This window comes from Neolamprologus brichardi, chromosome 17 (assembly GCF_056152115.1).
Source record: "Neolamprologus brichardi isolate AB-2024 chromosome 17, ASM5615211v1, whole genome shotgun sequence".
Lineage (NCBI taxonomy): Eukaryota > Metazoa > Chordata > Actinopteri > Cichliformes > Cichlidae > Neolamprologus > Neolamprologus brichardi.
Genome location: NC_142120.1, coordinates 24866968 through 24879145, shown reverse-complemented (window position 1 = coordinate 24879145; position 12178 = coordinate 24866968). Strand labels below are relative to the sequence as shown.

The following is a 12178-nucleotide window of genomic DNA, read 5'->3' as shown; positions in this document are numbered from 1 at the left end:
TTGATATGCATTTTATATTACCTCTGTGTATTAGTGGTATTGACCTGTGAGGATATTTGATACTTTGCTAAGGCCTTATAATACTCGTGTTACTTCTCTGTCTCTTTTGTTAAGCACTTTGGTATACCGCTGGTTTTTAAATGTGCTCTATAAATAAAGATTGTTGTTGTTGTTGTTGTTAATGTGTGAGCATGTGTGTACATTAGACTGTTTTGAAATACCCATAAATTAATTTATTGTCTTAAATTTCCACCAAGGAGCAGAAAGCTCTAAATTGCATTTTTCAAGCATTTATGGAGTGAATCTGAACAGTATGAAAAAAACAATTCCAGTTAATACTAGTAACTGAAATGCAAAAAGGACTCAGTAGATGTTGAGGATAAGCAAGCAGGGCAAGGTTTGGTGAAAAAGGTGAATAAGCTTCATATTTAAATAAAAAAATTAATTAAAAATCATCTGGAAGGTCTGTGAAGGTCTTTCTTACCAGACACTCGAGCAGACGAGCGGGCCGGGCGATTATGATCATCAGCTTCTTGACAAGTTGTGTGACAAAGGTAACCTCTATGCTTTCAGACCGCTCATGAGCCTTAAAGAGAACACAAGAGGACTCAGGGTTAAAGCAAAAAGTGTACAAAGAATAATTATTACAAATATTCCCTGCGATATTAAATTCAAATAGGCAAGAAAAAAACAATAACAACAACAAAAAAAAACAGCTAACAAACAAACAACTCAAATCTGTCAGGACAGAACAATAATTCATCAGTGTGAACTTTGATGACCTTGGACTGTATAGAAAACGTCTCTTGTGCTGGATTTGTCCTTCATAAACAAGGCAGAACAGCCATGAGGATGAACAGATGGTGGAGTCCTTCTTTCATTGACACCTGAGAGGTAATCTAAATCAGAAATGACCTCTGCCTCACTCCTTCGTATCCACCATGAAATGTCTGCCAGCATGGAGACAGAGCAATTTACTCAGCAATCCGTTGTAACTGACTGGAGATGCAGCTGGAGCAAACACTGACCCCTGGAAAGAAATGGGGTGGAAAGAAAGTGCATCTGTGTGTGTGTGTGTGTGTGTGGTGACAAACCTGCCACTGTAACAAAATAAAATAATTAAAGAAAAACTGTGTACATGTGGTTTCATATGTGCACATTTGTGAATGTGGCATGTATGCATGTTTTTATAATGTATGTATGTGTCAGGTGGGGTAACACAGGGGAGGCGGCTGCTCATAAACAAAGCGTGGCTGACAGGTTGTTGTTTGTCTGACAGATGCAGAGGGCCCGGGGGCCCCTATAACCCCACCACCACCACCACCACCCTTGAATTATCTCTTGAATTATTTATAACTGTAATGAAACCTGGAGGGAGGGAGTGAATATCTACTGTATTGGTATTCAACTATATGTATCTAAGTATAAAGGAGATGGAATATTATGTATGTGCGTGTATGTGTGTGGTTACTGTAAGGACCAGCGATCGGTGGTAACGGACAGCTGAGGGATAGGCTCCCCCTACATAGAGACTAATTATCCAGAGACTATGTGAGAAAGAGACAGCCGGCATATTTTAACACTGTATGGTCAACATAAAGTGACTCCCTGGTGGGTACACAGCATACATACAAGTCCTTTAACATCTTGAATCCACATGCACAGTGTGATCTTTTTAGATTTTAGTGTATTACAAATTTATTCTATTATGCTAGAATGACATGGATTGGACTTTTATGTTTGGTAAACGCATAGCGATTAACCATGCTGAGCGATACACACAGTTATTACAACTGGTGCCAAAAACATCATCTTCAACATCCTTTGTCTTCATCAGCGGAGCACTGCTCGTCTCGTCAACAGAGAAGAAATTAGTTGATCATTTCACTTATATTGAAAAAGATCAACTAATTTTCCTTAACAAATTCAATTTCTTGTGAATCATCAAGGCTGGTGTGAAATGAATACTGTAAAACATGCTATAATTCCGATTACCAGTGAAGCATATTATATAGCCCTTGAGTAAATATACTTAGTAAGACTTAATTAAACTAATTTAATCCTAATTTAAGAGTGAAATTCAGGAAATGCTGGAAACCGTTGGTAGTGAAAGTGGTCTCACCAAATGTTTAAGGACTTTTCAGGTTCATTTATTTATTTTAACAAATGGTACAATAACTGTTTTTGTTCAACTAAGCTTCAATTTTGTTTAAAGGGAAGTACATGTAAGTACATATAATTTGTCAGTATCTTACTGTAAAATGTTCACAACCTTAGCTGCATTTCTGCAAATATAAAATAAATAAATTATATTTATGTCCTTTTCTTATTTAAAAAAATGCAAGTTTTTTTAAAAGATCAGAGGTAAATTCATTAAGTCTAACAGAGAGACGTGGGGATCACAGATAACCTAATGCAACAATATCACAATGCATGGTGTACAGAAATGATGTCATCACACAGCAACACTCAGTACAGTGGAACAAAGTCACTGTGAGCTGCTTTTCCTTCATTTCAAATTCCATTTTCTTTATTTTTATTCATTTGAAAAGTACCACCACAAGCACTCAGGAAAAAGTGAATGTGAGATGTTTAAGAATGATTTAATGTGAATTTCTGGTGTTAATTTAGTTCAGTTCAATTCAATTTAATTTATTTAACACCATAACATGTGGAAGAAAAGATCTTTTTCTCATGCTTAACAGAGAGCATACATCACTTCCTCCAAGCAGGTCACATTTGTACCTGAATTCAGCTAAAATACTATTAAAAGCAGATGTTTGCAGCTGTGTATGGCTTGTGGCAAATCTGTTGAAGGTTCAGAGTGAAGGATGGACACTTAGTGACAGATCACTAGAGCTGAGATAGCTTTCTACAACCCTCTGCCCTCAGGTGACCTCCAGGAGTCTAACAGGGTCTCCCAGGGGTTCCAGCAGAGGATGTCCTGGATGGAGGTTGCCATGGTGACCGCCAGACAGGTCACTAAGGCCTCGTGACAGGGATAGATGACCGAGAGGAAGTGAGTATGAGCCAAAGAAGAGGGGTGAAGGTGGAGGACAGAAAAAAGACAAGACTAGGACAGGAGGAGGAGAGTTTAGTCGGCCTCCTGTGAATTTTGTAATGAGGTCATGACACAAGGAAAGGAAAGAAAGGGCACCAAAGAAGGGGATAAGGAATGATGATAAAGGAAAAGGACTGATAATTGCAGAAACCAAAAGGTGTAGGCTGGTAAAAATGAAAAACAAGGGGAAATGGGTTTACCAAACCAGCTTTTCAAAAATGAGAAAGGCTCATTTCTCAAAGTTACTCTGTAACTGGCTCATGTAAAGTGCAGCGAAGCATAGTAAAAAGCCACTGAGAGAACATACAAACTATTATTTTTGTTACCATTATTCCTGTAAAATTACAGGGTCACTTTATCAAATGGCAAGTTTCTGTTGAGTTTTGTCATTTTCCAGTTTCAGCTTATTAAATTCCACTTCACTCACGCTCACTGAGTGGCACACAGAAATTTCACTACAGGGGAAAGTGAAACCATCAAGCTTCACGCAGTTTTTTTTTTTTTTTTTTTAGACTTTTCTACAGTGTTTCTCTGACTTTTAAGGGAAACAAAGTTAGACAGGCAGGGTTGAGATTGTTCTAATATTTGCATTGATGGGATAGTAGCTATAACGGACAAAGGATGTTGAAGATGGAGTCACCAGGCAGGAGGAAAAGAGGAACCACAGAGAAGATTCATGGATTTAGTGAAGGAGTATATGCTGAGGGTTGGTGTGACAGAGGAGGGATAGGTTGAGATGGAGGGCCATGGAAGAAAAAGAACGCCTGATTTATTTTAGTGATCAAGTTATCTCGGGATAAAAAGCCTTCATTTAAGGTGTTCCTTTTGGTTTTTGACTCACTGGATCTGTGATGGTCAGGTCACCTGTCCAAGGCGTACACTTCGCCCAATAAAGATGGCATTGATTCCAGTTGGATAAGCAGTTAAGATGGACAAGATGAATGAATTCACTACATCAGGCAAAATGATCAATTCTGATGTAATTATATTTACAAATATAATGAATGAAAAACTAGATTAACTCTCTGTTGAGATTTCTCCTGTTAAAACAGTAAATATCAGATAATGCATCACCTTGCTGAGCTGACGTTTGAGCCAACAACAGCAGCATTTGGGAAGAAATTGCTCACAAAGTCGCACTTAATGCCACAAAACACTAGTTAGACTCAACTTGCAGATGAGGGGTAAGTATAATACAACCCTAGTATTGTCTGACACAAAGCAACTAGCTGATTACAACAATTGCAATATGGGTGTATTTGTCATCATCCTCTGAAGCATGCTCACTTCTCTTTTATGAACCTTTCAAAGGTTTTGTTTGTAGAACAATTTACAGTTACAAGCTACTAAAGCCAGAGAAAGTAGTGCAGGCAACTCCTGAGGTATGACATCAGATCAGCAACATTCAGTTTACCTTCGAGTCTGATCCTCAACAACAATGTAACCGAGTCTCAACGTCTCAATAAAGCTACACTAAATCAAACCGAAATTGACTCAACTGTAAAGTCGGCATCTGTCCCTTCCTCCTCCCAGCAGTCCATGAACACCTTCCACTCGCTCCTCCTTATCACCTCCTCCACCTCCTCTTCTTCCAGCCTCCTCTGCCACGAGGTGCGATACATGTCTTGGATAAACACCCACAAAAATTACGTGGAATTCCCATAAATGAAACGCGTGCTGAGGTTGTCTTCACAGCTGCATCCACCTGCTCACAAATTCATTTTCTGAGCTGTAGGTCTGCTTCACCTGCTGCTGCACTTGGCTATATTACAAAAATCAGAAGGAAAAAAAAACAGTCTAATGTCGCCTAATTGGTGATGTCATCATTCAGTCCGCATTGCTGCATTGCCATCTGAGCTGGGAGCGCTTCTCCAGATGTGCACAACCCGAGTTCCTCGCACCCTCCAAAAGACTTTGAACAGGCTTCATGCATGTACATCCACCTCCCCTTTCTTCTGTGAACCTGCTGGCCAATCGAAAGCAGAGGAATCCCCTCCAATCCTCAGCCATCCCAAAACCTTTCCACTGCACCTCCTTGCGTCTGGGAGAGTCATCCATCAGTCCCCAGTGACCACTGAAGTGTGAAATTAAAATCGGAGAGCGTGTGTGTGCTTGCCTGCATATATGTGTGTGTCTATGATTGAGATATCTTGTGTTTATGTGTCCCAGTAGAACAGAAGGTCAATAAGAGGCCTGTGGGAGCCACAATATCACACCCTCAGGCCCCCGAAAACTGAGCTAATAGAGATGTCACCACCGCTCACACATGTGTAAGTACATTTCTGTGCTCTGTCATGTTGATATTTGTGTGTAAACGGACATGAGGTGTCTGAAATAATTTTGTCACACCAAGCGAGTAAATTTAAATTGATTGACGGAAATATACAAACTGTTTATGAAGGAATGTGTGAGAGCCCAGGAAGTCTTAGGTCTGTAAGGAACGGCAGCCTTTGTGCATTCATAAGACATGTAACCATACTTGCAATGAGTGAACAAAGGTGTGTGTCACACTGTAAGTTGTTGCACAGTAAACCAAGCATGGCTGGGATGGTACTATACATGTTGTGTCTTTATTTGTGTATTTTTAAAGAGAAGAAAATAATGAAAAGAATTAAATAATTAAAACATTTAGAGGTCTCTAAAATCAACACTGCAGTCTACACCTGGTCAAAAGTGTCCGAGCTGATTTTTGTGTGTCTGTTTGTTTGTTTTTTAGAAGTGCATGAGGAACACAATTGGAAGCAAATGAACTTCTTATATTTAGATTGCTCTTACACGCTTTATTCAAAGGAATGATTAAGAATTGGAAGCAAAAGTGGCTTATTGCTGGACTGTGAATAAACTTGTGAATCAACTTACATCTTGCAGCAGCTTCTCCAGATTCTCCTGGAGTTCGTAGAAGTAGCGGGAAGTGATGAGGTCCTCTCTGCTTTTCTCCAGGCAGTCTCTGGACAACTCTATAAGCTGATGATGAATGAAGCTCAAGACCCCGTCGGCCAATGGGCAAATCTTCTCTGGGGCCGAGGAGGCAAGCAGCTCGGCCAGACGCTCCTCCATTTGAGCTGTTGCCTGAGGGGAGGAGGCGGAAGGTATTAACAGGGTGGGGAGAAGGATGAGTCACACATAGGTACGCTCATGTGAGACACATGGAGAGACAGTAAACGGCACGGCTATAAGATAATCTCATATGTAAGGGAAAATCCCTTCTAATTGAAAAATTAATTATTCAAAAATGATGTTTGATACAGGCCTGAAATATTGTACTCAATGAAACACTAAACTTCTAGTCTTTAGCAAAATACATCATCTATGTCACAGTAATTGAACAAATACTTAAAGGGACAGGTCGAGAAGAGAGAAATATGGAACAGAGATGAACACTGATGTCACATATTAATAAGAAATTAGAGTATTTTATTTCAAAATGCTGCTCATACAGCACTTACTGCAGCTGCTTCATTGAATAAAAACAACTTGCAATAATATTTCAGTTGTGTATAAATCCTGTATTAAATAGAAAATAGAAACAAAGCAAACTCATCGAACTCTTAGACTTCATCAGCCAGATCATTGGACAGCATTTCTGGATTTTTTTTACGCATGTGCATATCTCTGCATGCTGGAGTCTTAATTTGCACTTGTGGATCTGCAGCCTTACTGCACAGTAATGAACAACATATTTTTTAAAGCAGTTCTGCATTACGGCTTGAAAATATATGCTCATTTTGAATATGTTCTTAGCACCAATTTTTTTAATTACTGTGGTGCATCTATTTTGTTTTTTAAAGTTATGTTCTCTACTCAAATTCAGACAAATGCTGCAAAATTGATGGTGCTGGATAATGAACAAACACATAGCAATCCAAGTCTCTCTAGACAAAGAAATGAGATATTTGACCAAGTCAATGACCTGATATTAGCCTAATAGAGCATGATTTTCAGTTGTTAAACTGACTGCACAAAGATTCACAAACATGCAGCAACTAAAGCTGGCTGAGTAAAGGTCTAGCAGAGCATCTCGATGGAGGAAATGCAGCATATGTGATGTCCGTGGGTTCTCGAAAGCAATTTTTTTTTATCCACTTCTTAAAAACAATCTTAAAATATTGAACTAGGTATAATGCAATTTTTCTTTAACAGTTAATTCAATATATTAGCAACACGCCATGAATTAAAGCTGAACGTCTACGCTTTAGAAACATCTTGAAAGACCGATTTAAAATCCACCGGGGTGGTGTACAGAGGCAAAATGACAAAAGCTGTGTCAATGATGAAAACCTAAAAAACACAACTAATATCAAAATACCATTGTTGTTTTTAGAGGACTGCTTAAAACTGTATTAGTGGCTATAGAGATGAAATGTGTTCATTGACTAACTTAAGCAGAAGGTGTCTGAGCCCATGCACTTATTACAGAATCAGGCATGTTTTTGATGTAACGCTGCGGTTCAGCACTACTTCTCAGCGTGCTCCCTTGCTCACAGAAACATCTGTAGATTATTTTTTTTTTAAATACACTGTGTACTAAAGATGATGAAATCCCCAAATTCTTGCAGTTGTCCACAAAGTAGTGAACTCTAAACATTTTAACTGCTTGTTGTTTGGATTCTAGACCAACTTTGAAAGCAAAGACTTAAACTGAGGTTCTTGCATTGACTGTATGTCAGTAATACAAACCTTTGGGAATCTCTCCTTGTACACATGGTTCATCATCATAATCTCATGGTCAAAGGACACAGGAGAGCGCCCAGGGCTGAAACAAAGCAAATGGAGATAATCACCAACTGTAAGCCATTAAAGTCTTAGCATGCCTTTAGTTAAATGTGCTGACAGGCAACAATTATATTCAAAAAGCCTAAACTGTTTAACATATGCTTTCCAGGACAGTCGTAGTATGTAGCTCATCAGGAAATTGTTCTGTGTATACCGTGGAACCAAAAATATGAGCATGTGATGCACAAACACTAGCATTTGAAGCCAAATATTTGTGAGAAGGGATCATGTGAGCATCCATAGATAATTCAGTACATAAGTTTAACTGTTCACTATGTCAGAATTAATGATAGTCATGGTCCTCTAGTGTATAAAGTAGTAGACCCAAACTTTAAATCTCCAGATGGTAAAAATGAATAGAATTTCTTTAAAGATTTTCTGTAACGTACATAAAAAGCAAACTAGTATAAAGCAAAGACAGATTTTTTTTTTCTCCACAGATGAACATTTAGAAAAGTTCTGGTGCTGGTTTGCATTCTGAAAAAAAAGATCCGCCCTGTCAGAAACAGGCCTGAGGAAACTGAAGTGACAGACAGGCTCGGTCAGCTCAGAGCAGAGGGGAAGAGAAAAGGGATGGTGCTCACACACAATAACAGAACCTGGGGGTCTTCATCATACGTGCATCTTCAGCGGTGTCAACAGAATACCATGACATCCTCTAGACTCACATGGTTGCACACACTGAGCGGCGCAAAGGTAACGCCTCTGGAGGCTGGCAGACCAACGGACAGCATGTGCGCGTCAGTAATAAGCCAGGCATCTTCACTACTCGTCCAGCTCCGTGCAGCGAGTCTCCATTAGTCCTCGGGGGGTTTTCATGCCCTGACAGACTGACAGTGATGTCTCCTTTAGTTCATACTAGCACCAACAGTGGACTTCATTTTCTCTGTATTGTGCTTCTCCTGGGACTCATCTCTTTTCTTATTCTATCATGAACCAACCCCCACACCTGACCTCTCTCTACAATAACACAAAACAGCAACAGCAGCAATACCCTTGACCTTTCCATGTCTCACTTTCACAATATGAGATGATGACAGGTGGAAGGCAGTATGTGTGTGTATGTGTTTTAGTCACGGAAGAAACATTTAATTCTGAACAAGGCTTTGATAACCTTCGGTTTCATTTACTATCATATATGAAAGTGAAAACTGCTTTCCAAACGATAAGCATTTTAGTAACTTTAGGAATCTGGCACACAACATATCTTCATCTGTTTTAAACCATTAGTTTGGTTGTTATTAACTGTTTCTGGAATGATTTTAAATATCCTTCTTGAAGATACACTGTCAGTACATTTGTTATAAACATCTATCATATGTAAACATGGCCATAAATTCAACTGTTATTAAAACTGTCTAAGCTTGCCTTTAGTGTCACTCAGAAACAACTTGAATACATGTTTATTACTAGAAGGGTGATGCCAGTGTACGTCAGCACACTGGATTTTAAATTCTGCTCCCCCTTGTATGTAAATGGTCTGAGCAAAAGGAGGAAAATTAATGAAGGCATCTCTATAACGCAGCCCACTTCCATCCATTCATCCATTTATCCATCTATCAATGTACATCGACATCTATGGTCAATTTAGCAAGCGCTAAGCTATGTACAGGGTGTCTTTTGTCCTGTTTTCCTCCCATCACCCCCAGCCTGGCTGGAGTTTTGTCTCTATTATTGTAGGGTCTTATAAAGCACCTTGAGGTGACTTGTTAAGATCTGAGGTTATATAAATAAAATTAAATTGCACTGAGTGTATATTTCCTCTGTTTTTCAAGAGGCCTAAAGTGACTTTTTATTGCTCTTACAACTTAACTTCCTAAAGGGTCATCACATCAAGGGGGTAAAACATTTTTGCTAAACTCAGATATAGTAAAATATCTAATTTTACAAAAAAAAATTATTTGACCTGAAGGCCAACCAACAAGTTACTTGTTTTTAAAATGAATTGAAATCTTAAGAAAACATTAAAAAAGGAAGTGCAGAAAAGAAACCTCACAATTTCTGCAAACTTGAGAGACTTAATATGACTGAGGTTACAAACCCCCCAAACAAACACAAAGACATTTTAGCCACCACACATCTGTTAGTATGAGTCACTGATAAACACACAAATATACCCGTGCACACAAGCACATACATGGTGACCTGTACCATGAGGTAATGCTCTGAGTCATCAACCAGCAGCTCAAAGTCCAATTACGAGCGTAATAGGAATGAGAACAGCCTGAACGTGACAAACATGCTGAACGTCATGAGCGCAGTTTATCACGCTGACAGATGACCACACACACACACACACACACACACACACACACACCGCTGTGAAAAAGTATTTGCCACCTTCCTGATTTCTTACTTTTCATTGCATATTTGTCAGGAATTTTGGCACGGTATTTGCAAAAATGTTTTTAATTCGGCTGCACGTAAGGATTTTATGGTCATGAGCACCTTAATCAATCAAATTAAGTACAGACCCCTCCCAAAAATCTTTTTACGTATTTTCTGATCCAACTCTACGATAACTGAAAAGGACCTCATCCTTCCTTTTCACTGCTTCATTGTGAAACATCTGCAGGGACTGTTGAATTTGTTAACAGCTTAAATTGAAAAAACTAGAAGGAAGATGTGTTTTCAACTAGTTGGTGAAAGAAAACTGTCTTCGTGACATAACGACACTGCAATAAGACAGAATTTGGGTTTACTGATGCTTTACAAAAACAAAAAGGCTAGAATATCTGTGCATGTGAACATGCAAAGGCAATTGTTAGTCATGTACGTCAATCACCTGATGCGATGACATGTTCAACTTTAAAGCACTTCTTTAATGTCCGTGTGCCTTAAAAAAATTAAGGAAAGAGAAAATCAATCAAAAGCTGGGCAGCTCTGCCACAGGGCTCAGTAAGTAAAGGAGGTGGAGTTTGTACAAAACAGCCTGAGGCACTTTCTTAATCTTCACAGTATATCATTGGTGTCTTCTTTGTGTTCTTCTTGTTGGGCGCTCATGCCTGTGAGCAGCCTGAGCAGATATTAAAATAAATCTCCCATTCAGTGTGCGGTAGCGGACGCCAGAGTGAAATCCTCTGGATGAATAACATAAGAAAGCCAGACAAAGGCTAATTAGAACCTGGCTATACTTCTGCGGTAATGGGAAATAAAAACTGCCTTGCGGCAATCCTTGCGAAAATCATCTTAGTCATTACTCTGAGAAATGACCTTGGAGAAGAGATATTGGAGCAAACTGTGGGGCAGTTGTTTTAGTGTGGGGCTGCAGTTCGAAAGTTAGCACTTATACTTTCAGAAAGATATGAAATTTGATAATTAAAACATTGGGTGAAGGACCATTTTCTTTCTAAGTGGTGCCACATGTGACAAAAGGCACTCAAAATGCAAAAGAGCTGATTTCTGCAGAGGATAATTGAAGTAAATCAGATGAGACAGGGAATCAGACGGTGATGGTGAGGTTGGGGGGAAGGCTGAGGTGAGGTGGGAGGAGAGATGATTGGTGTGTGTGTGTGTGTGTGTGTGTGTGTGTGTGTGTGTGTGTGTGTGTGTGTGTGAAAAAGAGAGAGTGAGTGAGCGAGACAGAGAAAAATAACATTGCTGCTTCACAACTGAGGCGTCTGACTTGGGGAAATAAGACGCCTAATTGAGCGTGACAGAGAGGGGAGCACGTTGTGCCTTCACCACCAAAAATCATCGATGATGTCATTAAAATCCTCCAACCTAAAACCTAATGAAAATATAAAGGAACAGTGAAGGTATGTTTGTTTAGTGAATCCTAAAACAGTCGTGCAAATTCTTTTCAAAATTGATGTAAAGTGTAATTTCAGTACTTTGTCTTCATTTACTTTGTGGCTCTGTTTTCAGTCACAAATTTCAATTTGTGTTAAGCTGCTTAAACTCAACTATTAAAAAAACATAATTATAAAATATTTTCTAGCTTTTTGTGTTTGCATACAGCCTTTCTTTGGAAGTACACATTTCATCTATAATCCGGAATTTGTTTCTATTGTGTGAAATTCGTTAAAGTTGAAATTGTCAGATAAATTAGTCACCTACCATTTCTGACTTTGCTGTTTGCTCAGCATAAAAGCACCAGAGAAAAGTCTGGACACACAGTGTAGAAAAAACACTGAAGGAAGCAAAGCTGTCAGGTGTGCTCATCCAAGCTACTGCTAAGATAAGAGCAAAAGCCCTCTTAAGGCTTTTTGAAGTGCAGTCTTAAAAACAGCAAAATACTGTTATGTGTGGATGTCACAGAGATGCTTCCCGGAGATCAAGTGGTGCGCACCTCGCCTCATCAGTTGCTGTGTCTTTACCAGACACTGAGAAAAAGAAGAGCTG

The 12178-nt window shown here is 39.1% G+C and overlaps 1 protein-coding gene across 7 annotated transcripts in view; it reads right to left on the bottom strand.

The window, feature by feature from the left end:
* Nucleotides 1-12178, bottom strand: part of mast2 (microtubule associated serine/threonine kinase 2) — a 142677-nt gene that overhangs the window by 20173 nt on the left and 110326 nt on the right. For all 7 annotated transcript variants that reach the window (XM_006803612.3, XM_035913285.2, XM_006803613.3 and 4 more), the window contains 3 exons: nucleotides 7739-7814; nucleotides 5921-6130; nucleotides 485-586 (listed from right to left, as the gene is read on the bottom strand). In XM_006803612.3, coding sequence (XP_006803675.2) covers nucleotides 485-586; nucleotides 5921-6130; nucleotides 7739-7814 — 388 coding nt within the window. The remainder of the gene's footprint in view (nucleotides 1-484; nucleotides 587-5920; nucleotides 6131-7738; nucleotides 7815-12178) is intronic.